The sequence below is a fragment of the Patella vulgata genome, chromosome 4, assembly GCF_932274485.2.
Source record: "Patella vulgata chromosome 4, xgPatVulg1.2, whole genome shotgun sequence".
Lineage (NCBI taxonomy): Eukaryota > Metazoa > Mollusca > Gastropoda > Patellidae > Patella > Patella vulgata.
In genome coordinates, this window is record NC_065882.2 from 27732319 (window position 1) to 27750681 (window position 18363).

The following is an 18363-nucleotide window of genomic DNA, read 5'->3' on the forward strand; positions in this document are numbered from 1 at the left end:
AAGATCTCATTCCCTTTTGATATTTGCGCATTTCAGATCATAACTTTCTGGATTATGGCCCCTGACTGTACGAAAAATCGCATTTGTTTTTAACTTGTTCTCTATCCATCTCTTGAAAAATGTGGGCGTATCCTGCCGGGCAACCGCTTGTTGTCACATTTTTGTTGATTAATCATGAAGGCAGAAGAATCGGCAGGTAAATTGGGAAACCACTTCGCAAATGGCGTCACAGGGAGACCCTCCAAACTGGAGAAAAAATCCGATTATTGCTTTTTTTTGTAAGGAGGTATATAAATAGTACTCAAAGAAATAATCCCCCGCATTCCACCTTGGGCAATTTTTTTATGGACGGGTGGTTGGGTTTGTAATGTCCTATAAACTGAAGTCTGTATCATAAGATCTGAATCCCCGGTTGTACGTGGCAAGGAGTAAGGTCGCCTGTCCAACCTCGTGGGTTTTCTCCTGATTCTCCAGTTTCCTCCTACTGCTAAAGACCCCTACGCGCAAGCCTCGTGGGTTTTCTCCGGGTCCCCCAGGTTCCTCCCACTGCTAAAGACCCCTACGCGCAAGCGAATTATTGAAATAAAACTGAACCATGTGTTAGTCCCAGAATGACCTAGTTTGTGTCAAGTGAACGTTAAACTCCATTTCTCTCTCTCTCTCTCTTTCCTCGAACAATGACATCGTGAAAGGGAAGACTGTTGTCTCTTTCCTATGTGCTCCCATGGTGAACTTAATTTTATTATTGGAGTCAAGTGATAATAATAAGGTGGGCTGTTTTGTAGTAGACATAGTCTCGTCAGCACACATGTAACTTGACTTTTGGTGACTTTTGATGGTGGCAGACCAGTTAAGGGATTTGGGGTGTTTAGGGTGTTTGGTTTGATGAGCAGAAATGAGGTCTTTCGTTACCCGTGTGTAGGTTCATTGGGTGTTGACATTGCTGACGTAGACAGGACTGGTTTATCCATTATTACAGCTGCCTTCTCTTTGTCCACTGGTACTGTGGTTATGGTCCTGTCTTCCTTAAGTTTTTTTAGGTCTTCATGTTCTCCTTTGGTGTGGTTGTTGCGTTGGTTTGGGGATTTGTTGATGATATTGCAGATTTGGTGTCGTAGATAGTCGACTATACCCCCTGGTGCTGAGTCTCTTCTCAATACTGGCGAAATAATCATCATGATTCTTCGGTTTGGTTTTGGGTACAAACTTGAGTTTGTGTGATAGGAGAGAAATCGAGTCACCCGTGAGGAGGGTACGCTGGCTAAGATTGATAACAGTTTTGGTAATATATTCATTCTGAGATGTTTTTAGCAGGTGCTTAGTTGTTGAGTTTTAGTTGGTTGGTCTTACTGGTTTGATAGCTTAGTTTGGCATTGGTTTCAATCTGTTGCGAAGAACGCTATATGTATCAGAAAGTAATGTGAAGGCGAGCTGGTGAAGCTGGATTTCAGATAATTTGAAGATACACTGTATTTCATTCCTTAATAACGACGAGAGAATCCACTTCGAAACGTCGCCAGAAACAAACATCTTAGTAACCTGTGATTTATAAGTGACATGTCTGAAATTTTCCGTATAAGGTAATTCAAGCAGTTAACAAGACGTCCTCTCCTGGATCAGAATTGGATTCTTCTGTCCATGGTTCATGATCAGAATCATTATGGTCATCAGGAGTTGCAGTGTCATGATCAGATAAAGTGTAACAGTGAGCGTGGTCATACAATAGTTGTTAGGAACGGTCAGATTTACAGATTGTAAGCTCCGCATGACAGTTGTACTTCACGACGGAACATGCTTGGGAGTGGCTATTTATAATTGGTTGGGATATTTTTATGGTTTTCAGATACATTTTATACGTTAGTCATGTGGTAATGTACATTAACTTTTGGAGCAATTATATTTCTGCCTGGGGAACCCCACCACTAAAAAAGTCTGGCCATTGTCATTCTTATGCTGAGCATTTTGCAACAAGTTCCGTGTGGTCACTAAATGGGTTCATCTAGTTTAGCCTTTGGTGTGGGGCAATTTGGAACGTCTGCATGGGATGGCAGGAAGATTTACCCAATACTGCCCAATATAATCGAAGTATTATGTTAGTATTTCACAATAATGGGGTAGTATTTAGTTAGTATTGGGTGATATTGGGTAAATCATTCCTACCCGGCGGAGATACCCCACCACTGAAAATGTCTGGCGGTGGTCGATCTTGATGCATGTGAATATCCTGAACATTTTGTTGTTAGTAAATGAGCTGGGGGAAACTAGGGACGCCTGACGAGTTTAACCCACCACTGAAAATATCTGGCAGTTGTCACTGTTGATGCATGTGAAGTTTATGCAAGAGATTTCATGCAGTTAGAAAGTGCGCTGGTAGGGGCTGGTGGGGGGGGGGCAATTATGGACGTCTTGACAATTAGAATTATTTCTCCACGTGGGAATTTACTCAGGTCTGATGGTAGTGATTTTTTTCGAAGGTCTAATACCGGAAAAGCATTTATGATGCACAAATATATACTATTCAAAAAAAGTAGGGGATATTTGATTTTTAAGTGTTATTAAAGTCACCTAATGAAACTGACGAAGAAACAAATGACAAAATGAAATGAAGTTCACATTCATCGATTTATTCCAAATGATCGTTAGACTAAGTAAGGCACAGACTGGCCATTATAAGGGTAAAATGATACCCGGGGTCAAACAGCAAAGTTACCACAGCATCACAACCAAGTCAGTAACGGGTAAATCCTCCTCTGTTTGCCAAACAAGCATTGATCCGACGTGGCATACTCCTAATGAGACGTCTAAGGTCATTTTGGTCCAGATTGTCCCATTCCTGTTGCAACGCAGCAGCAAGTTCTTAGACATTGGCAGGACGTTGTTGACGTTGACGTAACCTCTGTCCAAGCATGTCCCAGACATGCTCGATGGGGGAGAGGTCGGGACTCAGTGCTGGCCAAGGTATTGTGGTGATGTTCTGTTGTTGGAGGTAACCTGTAACGATCCTGGCCCTGTGACATCTTGCGTTGTCATCCTGGAAGATGAAACGGCGGCCATGACGTCGTGCGAAGGGCACAACATGGACTGCCAAGATGTTGTCCCGGTAGTACTGGCCTGTAACACGCCCTGCAACAACATGTAAAGCCGTTCTTCCAGCAACAGTGATGCCTCCCCACACCATAACAGAACCACCCCCAAACCGATCATGTCTGATGACGTTAACGTCTTGGAAGCGCTCGTTTCGACGACGCCACACCCTCCTACGTCTGTCCAAAAAATCAACAGTGAACCTTGACTCATCTGAAAACATTACATTGCTCCAGCGTCGATTATCCCAGTGTTGACGATCCCTACACCAACGACGTCTTGCCTGAATGTGATGATCTCTCAAACAAGGGATCACGCGAGGACGTCGGGCGCGAAGGTGACCCCTATGCAGTCGATTCCGAATCGTCTGGCCACTCACTCTCACACCAGTGTCTGTTTGAAGACGAGCGCTGATCTGATTTGCTGTGATGACACGATTTCTCAAGGCCAAGGTAGGATAAATCGATCCTGGGCTTGAGTTGTCGCCCTTGGTCGACCTGAGCGTGGTCTGTCCTGCGCAGATTGTGTATCACGGTATCTGGACCATAGCCTGCTTATGACAGACTGAGAAACATTCATCGTCCGCGCCACAACCGCCTGTGTTGTGCCGATCTGTAGCATGCCAAGGGCACGTAACCTTTCATTTTGGGTAAGCCGACGCATATCAAAATTTGTTTTCTGGTCACTAAAACAAATTTAACTGATGTTTCCACCCTGGAATTCAATGCCACAATGACTGTAACATTCAAAGTCAGAGTCGTGCAAATCTTGGGTTGGACCCCCATGATGATCCCAAGCATCACCTGCATTCCATGCGGTAGCTATTGGTGCGTTTGGGCGTCACATGTAACTGGAAATGTTTCTTCTGTTAGGTTCTATAGTGACTTTTTTCGTAGTCATTTGCATATTTTAGTATTATGCCCCCAAAATCAAATATCCCCTACTTTTTTTGAATAGTATATTCTAAAGTTAGGCTGCCGGGCAACGAAACATACGCCCACAGCAGCTACATCGTCCGAGCCGTCGACAAGGATTGTCGCATATTTCATACAGATGACATTGTAATTTTAGTCGTTAGAGGGTTCACATGGTTCTAAAAACTAAAATAAAGGCCTTAACTCTGAAAGTAATCTACAGAAATTGTTGTAATTTTCGTTTTACTAATTCAAATACTCGTTCGAACGTTCACAAGATTCAACAAAGTAAAACAAGGGCCATAACTCTAGAAGTAATTGACGGAAATTTGCTGAAATTCAATAGGCTTCTTCGTTTTACTAATTTAAACGACGCATATAAATTTCATACAGATCGGATGATAACTTTTGTCGTTAGAGCATTCATAACGTGCATCCAAGTGAAACAAGGGTCATAACTCAAGGCGTAATTAACGGAAATTGCTGAAATTCAATTGGCTTCTTTGTTTCACTAATTTTAATGATACATATAAATTTCACACAGATCGGATGATAACTTTTGTCGTTAGAGCGTTCACAATGTGCAACAAAGTGAAACAAGGGTCATAACTCCAGAAGTAATTAACGGAAGTTATTGAAATTAAATAGGAATCTTCATCTCACTAATGCAAACGACATATATCAATTTCAAAACATTCAGATGATAAATTTAGTCTGTAGAATGTTCACAAAACATTGTGGGCGTATAAAAATGTGAAGAAAAGTTCTAAAGCGGATTTTAGGTGTCGGATGGGTATGTAAACAGGAGGCCTGCAACTTTGTTTTTGTCAAAGCCGATTTTGGTGGGGGGGGGGGGGTCCTGAAGTTGTACTCATATAGGTCTTATGTCGAGCAATGGGATCAAATTTATATTGAAAATATTTAAAGGTCTGGGTCTGCAATGAGATATTAATATATGGATTACCTCCGCTTTGTTTTAAAGATGGTGTTGTATCACTATCTTCTGCACATTTTCTCGAGTTACAGCTATCTCTAATTCGTGGTTTCTTACTAGTATCACAATTGGCACTGACTTGCTGATTACCATCTAAACATTTAACTTTTCTTGTCTTGACACCTGTATCACAGGTTTTAGAACACTGAAATAGTTCAAATTTCTGGTGAATCGACTAAAAACAATGTCTAATCACTTCATAATAAAAAAATTAGGAAGAATATAAGAATAATCCATGTTTGTTCCGTATAACTCTGGTGTGTTTTCTAGCTTTGTTGGCGTTAAAATCGCGTATTTAATTGGTAGGGACTTACACTTTATTTATAATTCAGAGGGGGGCGAATAATTTAACGTGTGCGCGCTAAATCGCAACGTCTGTCATTGCGTCAAGTGGCAGTGGTTTTGATGCTACGATTGCACAGCTAAGGATCTCTACGCACAAGCGAATTATTGAAATAAAATTGAACCATAATCGCTCATCGGTTAAGAGTACTTCTACGTTGAACGGTTGGGCGGGTATAGTAATATGAATGCTTAATATATTATTGTAATCTCCCCTAATAAATTATATAAATTTCCACACTCTTAGGCATTGGTCAATCGGTAGGGATATCCATAACTTAATCATTAATAAAATATATTTTTATCATTTGAAGCACAGTTAAACTAAACATTATTTATGTTTTATCAATTATCTAGTGTTAATAGTTTTCATGTAATACAATATCATTCGGGATCTAAAATTTAATATTGTATTTTGAATTCATATTTTAATTTATATTTTTCATTTGTAACTCATTTTGGACATGTGGCAGATTAATTGTAAAATTTAATCTGCATCAGGTGTGGGGTGTTGACATAAGATGTAAGATGTAATGGGTTGTACAAACTTGTATACTCGGAGTGTCTATATGATATAAGATTTAGGTTTAACATGATCGACACCTTTTGTCTTGAGCTAAAATGTGTGACTCTTAATAATTAGTTTTCATTGTTCTGATTACTTATGCTATTAACTATGGCGTGCCCTTGCTGACGCGAGAGATATTGCTCCACGATTATAAAAAGCCTAGTTGAGAATTAGGAATGGACAGAGAGACCGGGAGGGAGACCTCTAGAGACCTAGAGGGAATTCGTCCCGGATCTCGGGAGAGGGCCTGCCCTCGACCCCGGGAGTTGGGTCTTCTGCGACCTAGAGGGAACAGCTTTATATAGACGTTATCATATCTAACCCACAATGACGTTCATATGTAGAATTGTACATGTAAATATGTTATCCAGTATTAAAATATCCTTCTAATCAATAAGAGTCATGTGGTTATATTACATAAAAAAAACTGTTTCAATACTTAATGAATTACATATACATAATATCTTACCTCCGACCAGTCTGAAATATACCACTCTGGTTGGCAGTCTTCTAAATCACACGTTTCTAATGAGGACGGTTTCTCAACGTTTTTACAGTTACCCTCACTAACAACTGCTGTCACACCGCCAGGCAAAGTTTTTACACAAACTATCTCACGTAATCGATATGCTGATCCACATGTAGCATTACACTGAAATAAGGCGAGTGTTAATGATATCTAGTGTACCCACTCTTGACAAATAGCTGTATTTATTTATCTATTAACTGTAAGCTAATTTTATTCCACTATCTGAAAGGAATTGTGATTGCCAACACAATATTTCAGCCATTGAGAGATTAAGTTTGCTGGCAATTTTATTTTTACAGTTATGTCCAAAATTTATGAACATCGTTTTATCTCAGATTTCCAGATGTCAATGTCAAGGGTTCTTTTATGTGCACAAAGTATAGTGTAACTGTCGGCGACTGTACATAAACAAAAGGCCTGCATTCAATTAAATAATAATTTGTCCTTAACTCTACGCTATTTCAACAATGTTAAGACAATCTAAACTGGATCTATTTTTATGGCTCTAAATAGCCAATATTACATTATTACCTACAGGGTAATTTTTAAGGTATCTGAAGCAAAGGGAAAGAGGGAGGATAGAGAATAAGTGGAATTTTGGCACCGTAGAGTGGACCTGACTCTTAACTCGGGGGGAGCATTGAGAGTACAACTCGTACTCAGAGAAAGACTGCCACAAAATCGTTCTGCACCATTATTCAAGCGAAGTTCTGGTTGGAAAAAGTAGTTATGTGGTTATCTATCCTTTTATACTCGGAATAGGTATACCATTCTCACATTTACATATTTACTGTTTATATCAGAATTACGGCCCCAGGTCACAACCAAAAGCATTGGGTGTTATATTGTTATTTTACAATTGAAACTGTTTACCTTTCCCCAATTACCAGTAAACCAGTCACCACCACAGGGTGTATCAGCTCGACATGATTTGGACTCTTCCGGTTTGTTCAAGCGATCACATTTATCTTCGGAAACAGCTGAACCATCTGCCCCAGCACAGTGGATTTTTCTTTTTTTCAAACCCTCGCCACACGTTGATGGGCACTGTAAACATAGATATGCCAGATTTAAATATGAACTTCGCGAAAAAAATATCTGTTAGTCTACATCCTTTTGTTCAGTTTTATTTCTTAAAATAAACATAAGCCCGTCAGCTGCATTGTCGTTCACACAAACTTTAAAACTAACTATAATTTTACTCTGTTTGGTCTGTACTGCACAGACACTGCAAGAAATAAACAACAAAATTAATGTCAAATCAAGTGAATGGATCGGGAGGCCAGACGTAAACGTTCACTGCCTACAGCCCCGCTCCTCTATTGATAAGGGTGCGCTATATATAATATATATGGTTATTGTCCATGCTTTTCAAATCTTTTCTCTCATATAGCGATACTGCCGCCAATCCGTATACCTGATATCCTGACTATTCTTTGCAATCAGTGTAAAACAGTTTCTATTATGGCCATGTACTGCTTTCTTGTATCCGAAACCTCCCACTTTTCTCACATATATCAAAAATTAAACAAGCGATTCTGTTTGTTTAATTTAAAGGGGCTTAAAGAAACAATATATTAAATACATAAAAAAAACATCTGTTAAATTTATAGAAACAAAAAAAAAACATCGATACTTTTCATGAAATTGAAACAGGCAACCTAAATAACGAGATGAACGATGGTGAATGGGCTTTATTGAAAATTATTGTTAGAGCCGGGGTACACAATGTTAGAAGTCATAGTCAACAATAAAGGTAGATTAATGACAAAAAATAATTACGACTTAGAAAGACTCTATTGTAATCTACTAGACATTTATAAATCAATATGTATATTTAGCAATTACCGTGAATAAAGGCTGATTAATCGAGGCAAATGATTCTAGCTGACACATATATAATAGCCACTTTTAATAATTTAAATATATTTTAAAAGCACATTTAATGAATTATTCATCAAGAAGCGCTATTAAGTTGTAATATATTTGGGGATTTATCCAATATTAAATTATTAAACAATCAGCTAACTAATAAGAGCTATCAGGGAATGTAAAAGACCATGACTAGCCTGGCGAATCATTACAGAGATGACATCTACCAATCCAAAGAAGAGACACATATTTATAAATGCTGTCTCTATAGATCAACTACCAAACAATATGGGTTTTTTTATTAAATAAAGAGAAGAACTTCAAAATAAACCGTTCCATGGCCTAAGACCGTAAATATTCTAAATATATAGGAAGAATCTTCGGCTCTCCTAATTCTTGTCTACGATATCACTTTAGTGGAAGCAGCCGTTAAAGGACCAAGGTACTACTACCGAAGGTGGAAGAGGACATAAAGCCTTAAGAACGAACGAACGAACGAACTGGCGAATCAGATAGCCATTGCAATTCTTAAGGAGGACATTGTACTTTTTAAGGAGGACATGATATAACGTATTCAGCAGTAGCCGCTCTGACTAGAGCGGGCAGAGTGAGGTTGAGAGAATGAAAGACATTTTATTTTTTTGTTACAGCTAGACCTGTTTTTATATTTGTAATACCATAGCTGATGTAAACTTTGTATCCTGCTTTGAATACAAACATATGTTAAAAAGAACAGTCATTCCTGAGTTTATTTGGAGTGATATTGACATCCTATTGATGTATATGCCAACGTCAAATAATTTAAGTCAATAATCGCAACAGTCAATAATGAAGCCTAAGATTAGAGAAGCTGAAACAGTATACACGCCAGACTAGAGAGCATTGTGTTTCGCGTCGGATTTCGTAAGCCTGTGGTTTAGCTTCCCTATCTATGGAATAAAGTAGCATTATTAAGGGGGGTAATATTTAATATTATTAAAAATAACATTAGTATCAAACATGTGATATATTCTATACATCTATAAAAAGCACTAAACAAAATCTAATGATAATGAGTCTGAATTACAGTAATTTTAGGATTTTTCAATTTTCTATAATATGATCAACTATACAAATGTATCTTATTAACAATACTGTTAGGACCGACACTTGGTCTAATAAAATTTATATCTCCGAAGAACGCGCCGTCGACTAATTCCAAATCAAGATCATACATACCTAATGGCATTGGAAATTTACAAACATGACGGGCCCCATGAACGAGTGCCGTCTATTCTAGTAACAGCTATTCAGATCTGGGGGTCACGGTGGCTAAGTGGGTAAGACGCTGGCTCGCTAATCTAGAGTTCGGGTGTTCGATCCCTGCATTGGCCGAGAAAGTTGTCCAGATTTTCGGGCGTGGGTCCCCCTTGTCAGTGATACAGGACGGAAGGCTTGACAAGGACAGTCGTCTATTCGTTCGGATGGGACGATAAACCGATGTCCCGTGTACACATTATCGTGCACGTAAAAGATCCCTGGACATAAGAGTAGGACGTAGCGCCACTGTCCGGGCAAAATTTCCCTCATAGCACACTGTACGGCGTATGCCAGACTTCATTAGCCCAGTTCGGAGCAAAACAGTAGGACGATAAACACCATTTCATTTTATTTCTATTCAGATCTATACAACTTATGAAATACAGCATAAAGGAACATGTTTTGGTGAATAATGAGAAGGAAGCAGGTAGGGCGATCCTTACTTTGTACTAAATACAATTACTAGTTTATTATTAATATCATCTAATTCCGAAAATCCAAACTGTGGGTTAGAGTAAGACAGTTTTAACAAGCGTTCGCACAAATAGAACGTTATATCTCTACAGACTGGTCTCAGACTGTGTAAAAAAAAATCCAATGTAACCATAGTATAGCCAAATCACCTCAAATTGGCAACAATTTTTACAAACTGTCGAAGATCCCAAAAGCGTTAATGATCATTTATACGTTTTATCCTATCCGTATAGCTTGTCGTAACCCCTTGCAATCCCTTTTAATAATATGTTACCAACCAAGTTTGCTAGTTCATTTATAAGATACATGCTTCTGTAAATTGAGTACAACACTTATGTTCATTTCATCGACGCAACAAAAATAAGGTTGTAATTGATAATAATGCATATGAGGGAAAAAAATATCCATTAAAATAAATCCTGGGCGTAAATAAATCTCCACTAAATACAAAGTTTAACACAATAAATCTATATCGTTTTGTTTATTGTTGTGGATATTAAAAATTAACAGACCTCTTGAAATTCATTTGTGTAAATATTGTTGAAACTTTCTGAAAACTATGGCTTTTATAATCTCATTTACTATTCAATTCTACCACTAAGTAAAAATAGATACAAAATGACGATGTAATGGGTATCATTTGATTCCTTCCATTTGCAACTCACAATGACCGGCACTATAAAATCAAAGCCATTGTAATCTAGGTGCTTATATCACCCTGGCTGGAAGCGGGCGTTAAGCCCTAACAACGAGAGACATCTAGGTGTAAACAGAACGTATTAAGATCTTAGATTTTGTGTGTCCACTTATGAAAGTATTCACATATTCGATGGAAAGTGGTATCGAATACGGATTACTGTCATGTAACAGCAATTGAGAAAGTTGCAGCCCTCCCCCTCCCCGACCTCCCCCACCAAAAAAAAAAACATATAGTAATTATCTATTTATACGCAAGATTCGACAGGGCTTATTTTCATCTATATTCCTGTCAGTAAAGCCTGTAATGTGATATAGCAGGGATTATTCCAATCGTAAGGACGAACCCTGTCGAATATAAATCTTTAACATCATGCCAGCTTTTGAATGCAACCATGCTTGTAATCTTAGTGGGATTATTTTTTTAAAATGGGGAGTATAAGAAAGAACGCTATGTACATTCAGATTTTTGGATTCCAAATTACGAACGCGACCCACAGCATTGTCTTCATATCTACAGTTTAACCTATCTTTGATTTGTAGTGCGGTACAATCTATATTTAGTAGCATAAAATATACACCAACCTCTTGCGGCCATTCAGTAGAAAACCAACCTTTACCACAGGCACCCAAATCACAAAGTTCTTCCACATCTGGTTTTATTTGTGTACATCTATCATCAGTTACTGTATGACCATTATAATTACTACATCTCACATCTCTTCTTCTCATACCTTCACCACAATTAGTAGAACACTAATATAGAAAATCATTATAATTGGTAGAACATTAAATATAGATAATCACTATAACTAGTAACAAAATAAATATAGATAATCATTATAATTAGTAACAAAATAAATAATTAGCAACTAAATAAATATAGATAAGCATTATAATTAGTAGAACACTAAATATATATAATCATTATAATTAGTAGCATATTAGACATAGATAATCATTATAATTAGTAGCATATTAGACATAGATAATCATTATTATTAGTAACATTAAATATGTATACTCATTATAATTAGTAGAACACTAAATATATACTCTTCAAGTAGGGTATATTGAAATGTAAATACCTATGCAGATTGTGATATGATAAATAGTCATGGACACTTGACATGCTTTGAGAGTTTATTCACAGATGAAGAACTTATCGCCCCAACAGAACCACTGAGCTGCATGTGCGACACACAATAGCGCCATACGCGTGGGAGGGGTTCATTGTCAAATTTGACACTTCAAGGAAGGGTTGATGAAAACTGCCGCTTGCTGGTTTATCCTATCCATGTTTGCTTTCCTATCGGTTCTTGCATACGATTTACTGTTTAGCGTATCTTTGCTTTAGTGTGTTATGTTTAATTTGATCGGGAGACGTGTTCGTCGACGTCAACGTCAACCGACAACACTGCAAGAATTGGTCGTGGCACTGCAAGAGAAGTGGGTCAGATTGCCCCAAATCGTGATTGGACGGTTGATTAGGAGCACGCCACGACGAATTGCTGAATGTCTGAGGATTGGTGGAGCAATTACTCATTATTAAGACAAAAATCAAAAACGTCCATTTTCACTTTTGACAGTGTATCTCTTTGCGAGTGAAATGGGGACGTCAGATAAGCCGCCTATATGAACTGTTTATGTTCATGTGTAGGCAATTGGCCTGTTATTAACATACACTGGCTACCCCTAATAAAAACAGCAGTGCATTTCCGCAGTTTTGTATTGTTTCTGAATATCCCCTACTTTTTTTTGAAGAGTATATATAAGCATTGTAATTGGTAGAAACCAAATATAGATAAGCATTATAATTAGTAGAATACTAAATATAGATAAGCATTATAATTATAGCTTAAAGAAGAATAAAATATTCCTATCAGCCTTATACCTTCTAATACTTGCTTGTCCATACACATTCAAATATAGTCTTATCAAAAAACACCAGTCAGCCCTAGCATGAATTACAGCCATCTAAGGTCCCTATTAGATTATATTGATTCAAGACGTCATCTTCTTCGGTATTAGAACCCGTTTTTATCCACGAATGTCGAGGTCACGATGGCATCTAACGTGATAAATTAAACAATTAAATTAACTATTAGCCTTTTGATACACTGGGTCTTTCAGAGTTTTTTTTGTTTTCCTGCAGGACAAAATGTTCCGGTGAGGTGTTTAGTGGCTGTGGTGCCACTTGGAAAACTGACTGTTTCACTTCTGTGGAGTTTATGCAAAGTCAGAAATTACATTTAAAATAGGAAGGCCTAAATGGTCAAATAGTTTTGTCATTGGGCAACTTACTCGAGACCAATTACCAGTACTCCATGTATAGCAAGCGTCAACTTCACATGTTTGTTTGGCATCTGGTTTAAGCTCGTTGACACATCGATCATTTGACATAGTCAGGTTTACAGTTGGTGAAATCCGGGATATACAAATAACAGTCCTAGACTGTATACCAGATCCACAAGTTGTTGAACAGGAACTCCACTCACTCATTTCCCACCTTCAATACAAAAATATTTGAATGTTATTCCCTAAAAGAATTGGTATTCTAAAGCCCACAAGGTCATTGATCGGGGATGAGATCTTACACTGTAGAATGTAGGAATAAAATGTTTCGGTTTAACATAAGTAACGTCCGCTGTATTTGTCCAGTTAAGGACAATCTTACTTCTATCATTATTCCGTAGATGAGTTGAGACAGAACAGAATCCAAAAGAGTATAATATAACATTCACTAATGTAGAGGGTGGCCTCTACGGGTTGTAAAATCTGAAACATTATTTACCTGGCTGGACATGGGCGACTATTACACGTGACAGCTTTAGCTGCAGGTCGTTCTACTTGTTGACAATTCTCATTGGTCACTACAGCCTGAGTCCTTGTATCAACACATACTACTATAGTTTGTTGTAGACCTGGAACCGAGGCATAATACTTTTTAATTTATGTTTTATTACATATTATCATCTTAGTTGAAATTATCTATAACCGATGTAATGTATAAAAAGAGACATATATATGGGTAAATACAATAAACTATTTGTGTATAATTATTTACATATTTTAGAAACTGCAAAAGTATTATATTAAAGGATCTCATTGTTTTGAATTTAAAAGTTGAACAATTTATGTATATCGATGTAAAGCATTTACCTCCGCCACAAGTTGTGGTACAGTCGCTAAATCCAGACATTCGCCACACATACAAACTACCAAGAATCTCGTTATTTTGGCGGTCTGGTAAAGCAATGGCAGAAACTGCATTTGGAATGTCAATCCTGTTCGGAACGATGCTTCTTGAGTAGGAACTAGCCCCCGTTAGTGCTGCATTACTGGATTCTTGATAAGCCGAGTGTCTGGGAATAACAGTGCCATATTGTGGTGGCGGGGGTTGGATAATTGGTTGTCTTAGATTTGGATTTGCTTGATGAAGATCAGTCTGTAGGTACTGCTGATCGTATTTGAGCCCTGGTTTTAAAGGGTCAATGGCTTGATCAAACGGTCCATAATTACTGCCATGAACAGTACTTGGGCTTATAACTTTGTCATAACCTTCGTTATTTTCTCCCACTTCCTCTTCATTGTCGACATCATATTCATGGTTAATCTCTGATTCATCATAATAGTCCTCGTCATCATATTCTTCAACATCGTAGTAGTCCTCGTCACTGTTGTCGCTTTCAGTATAACCATTGTCGGCTTCCTCGATGTTTTCTTTGTTATTTAATTGCATATCGATTCCATCAATATTCAGTTTATCCTGATTAGTCTGAAGAATACTCACGTCCTCAGTTTTGTGCTTGGTATCTTCATGGCTAGTTTTTCCGTATTCATTATTTTCAACATTCATATTATCGTCCTTTAAATTGCCCTCTGTGGTTTCTAATTGTTCATTATTTTCAGAATATCCACTATTTGCAGTACTTGTATCGTCTTCATCCTTATTCCGCTCAGTTAACATATCACCAGAAGAAACTGTTTGATGGTGTGGGTTTTCTCGAGGCGGTTTTCTCATCAAATCAAACACAGCTTGGTATTTGGAATTGGCTCCCAATGTAACAACTGCTTCTGAACTACCGCTGTCGCTGGGACGTTTTCTACTTGTAGGGGGTAAAGTTGTCCTTTCGGTTGTCTTAGAAGCTCGTGTACGATAATGGACAACTATTGGACGTTGAGTGGGTATTGTTGTGGGTGTTGTACTTGTTTCAATGTATTGTCGTTTTTCTGTTGTCTTACGTTCATAAACTGGATTTTGTCGAAATGTTCCAGTCGTTATCTCGCTGTATTTGCTTGTTGTTGGTGTGTTATACAAGTATCTATTTGGACCTGATGTTAAACGAATGTCAACCTTAGGAAGGGCCGTATGTTTATACGGTGGGTGAATTGTCACTCGATCGTATGGTTTTCGGAAATATCCATGTAGGTTATAATTATATCGCCCCTGCGATCGTGTGGTTTCGTCACTGTCCCTCGATACTGGAGAATCTGTAGGATAAACCCGAGGTCTTGGAGTTGGGTAGCGACGTTGAGCAGAGGTGGGATAGTATGGTCTTTGCGGAGCAGCTGTTGGTCGGCGGGTTCGTCTATCGTAGTAACTCTGACGCTGTTGATTGTAATTTTGTTGACGACTGGGAAAGCTACCACTGTTTGCTTGGATATGTTGGTTTGTATTTCTAAATCTCCCTGTGTCATGTATGTTTATTGCTGATGAATGGCGATTATGACTATGTTCACGTCTCCTGTTATCAACGTGGGGTCTGAATCTGTCACGGAAGGTAAAGCTTTGTGAAAACAGTGGGCGCCTTATTCTGGAGAATGAACGAGAGCTTGTATGAGCACTATCGTGTTGTGGCTTGTTGTGGTTAACTGTAAAACTACTTTTATCGTATGATCGGAGGGCTGAAGGCGGAGTCTTTACCCCTACTGATCTCACGGTTTCTTGGGCAGCCCCGGGCTCAGTCAAATGAGTTCTCTCGGCTTGTGAACCCGTTACGCCATCGGGGAAATAGTCAGATCCTTCACTATCATCCATTATGGAGTTTTTGTAGTTTGCTCCCAGCTCAACAGTGTCTATTACTTCCGAACTCTTAGAATCAATCATAGCTTCTTTGACTGACTCCTCGGATCCCTGATCGCTTTGTCTAGAATTTTTATCAACGCCTAATAACCGCGAGGGTTGTTGTGGCTTTTGTTGTTGTTGTTGTTTGGTTACAGACGTTGGACTGGTATCTCCAGTTTCAATTTTGCCATTATTATTCAAATTAACCACCTCTCCCGTTTGTCTTTCCAAAATTCTTTTATAGTAGGGATCACTAACATTAGTTGGTACATTAAAACTATACATTACTCCGGGATTTTTATGATAAGCCAAAATCTGTGAAAATATATTTCAAAACATACGGTTATTAGAGAGGCTAACATATGATCATATGATATATTATTTTTATTTAAAAAATATTCAGTGTAATTACTCCAGGATTTTTATGATAAGCCAAAATCTGTGAAAATATATTTCAAAACATACGGTTATTAGAGAGGCTAACATGTGATCATATGATATATTATTTTTATTTAAAAAAAAATATTCGGTGTAAATCCCCGAAAGTAGGCAGGCGACCCAACTCTTGTCAAGTACAAATATTAGCATCGAACCCAAAATTTGCATAGATAACAGATCGTATGGTCTACAAGACACGCATCAGTCCACTGTATCTTTTAAATTTGATGTTTGGTTCCTTTTGTACTCGAAACATACTACGCACCGCCCCCGCCAGCGTACTAACACACACACACACACACACACCCATACTTCCTAGCACCACCATATCACCACCCCACAACTGTATACCTCAAATTATCAGTTACCTGCAGCTGTATGTTTTCATTAGTTGGTCCAGCGGCATAAATGCACTCTCCACGACAGGACTTAGATCGTTTAGAATATTTGATTGTAGTTCCAGCAGCGTGAAATTCACCAGATGTCGTTATCTTATAATTTCCGTTTATGATGTAAGATCCGTCTTGATTTTTCAAAACTTAAAAGCAACAGAAATCGGAATAAGCTACCGGATGATGGTACAGGTAATAATTCGTCCGTTAAATTTTAAATGGCTGATCAGGTTAGGGTAACTGGCCAGTCTTATTAAAATCATACCAACATTTCATTCCGTTTTTTTTTTAGGTTGTTTACTTCACAAAATCTTTTAAAAGGCTTTGATTATACATTTTGCTAATTAAAGACATCGATTGTGAAAAACGAAGGTTTATTTTACCAATCCTTGTGCTCACGATGAAAAATTACCATGCACATTGAAACATACCTAAATAATTTGTAGATGTTTTTAATTCCGTTATGTTAATGTCTGTACTACCAATAGGAATGTCAATTATTTTATTGTAACCGACGGCTACTTCGTTTTGTGTATAGATACCAGATATAGTTTGACAACTGGAGTTATCCCCCTTGCATACGCCACACTTGTCAACTCCAGTCTGCGATCCAACAACTCCGTCACATCCAACATCCTGGAATAATATAATTAAATACCAGTGACTCTTCCCATAGCATATGTCTTGATATAGTTCCTTTAGAAACTGTCTCTGATCGATCGATGTCCGTTGACAGTTCCTATCCCGTCCTATATAGCTGCAATATGAAAATATCGCTCATCCCCACCTCTGGTCTAATGCTATTTTGGAATCTTTATCGACTATTTTTTACCGTGGTTCATCTGTGTTTGCCAAAGGAATCATTGCTTGCCACGGCTGACACACATTTATGATAATTTAACACTATTTTCAAGTAGAATTTTGCGATTAAAAACATACACAAAATACGTTTGAACTGATCCGCCATTACGAGACTCGAACATGCGCAGTGTTGAAATGTTATAAATTTGTGTCAGATATGTTGAGAAATGATTCCTTTTACGAAAAATAAAGAATCACGGTGAAAAATAGAAGATAAAAGTTCCAAAATAGCCCGAGAACAGAGGTGGTGAAGAGTGGTATTTTACCATATTTTCATATTGCTGCTATATAGGAAGGGATAGGAAATGTAGTCTTGATATACTTAACGAAAATGACAAAAGACCAACATTTTGGTAGTACCGGTGTGATAGTTTGAGTTGACTCCTGGTGTGTGTTTTCTCCTGGGCACTTGCGCATGTCCGAAACTGATGTTTGCCTTAACAACGAAACTATATCTAGTTCCTGCGGTGCGAGTTGGTTCCTGGTCAGTACAGGAAAAAGTATATCATGTACTTGATTAGAGTTTTGTCATTAATAAACATACTTGTTATCGTGATTAGCTGTTGTTTTAGTGATGAGTAGTTACACGATCAACGGATCTAAGTTGATTGGCTTGAAATTGATACTTCTCTCGTTCGTGATTTGTTGCCGTTGTTTTTTTTGTTTTTTTTAGTGATTAGTGGTTCTTCACGCGTATCATCAGTGGAAACCATACAAATTGATGATTGGCTTGAAATTATCAATTAATTCACCTCCAAAGGAAGATTAAGGCCTTTGATATTTCGTGGCTTCATTTATCACAAATATAAAAGTATGGAATTTCTTATTCCGA

At 38.0% G+C, this 18363-nt stretch overlaps 1 protein-coding gene across 1 annotated transcript in view; it reads right to left on the reverse strand.

Moving 5' to 3' along the window:
- LOC126819637 (uncharacterized) overlaps positions 1–18363 on the reverse strand; it is a 123558-nt gene that overhangs the window by 5023 nt on the left and 100172 nt on the right. Inside the window, exons 7-15 of the mRNA XM_056100401.1 lie at positions 17102–17306; positions 16647–16816; positions 13935–16155; positions 13567–13696; positions 13077–13281; positions 11358–11528; positions 7305–7478; positions 6372–6554; positions 4963–5137 (exon numbers count right to left, since the gene is read on the reverse strand). Coding sequence (XP_055956376.1) covers positions 4963–5137; positions 6372–6554; positions 7305–7478; positions 11358–11528; positions 13077–13281; positions 13567–13696; positions 13935–16155; positions 16647–16816; positions 17102–17306 — 3634 coding nt within the window. The remainder of the gene's footprint in view (positions 1–4962; positions 5138–6371; positions 6555–7304; positions 7479–11357; positions 11529–13076; positions 13282–13566; positions 13697–13934; positions 16156–16646; positions 16817–17101; positions 17307–18363) is intronic.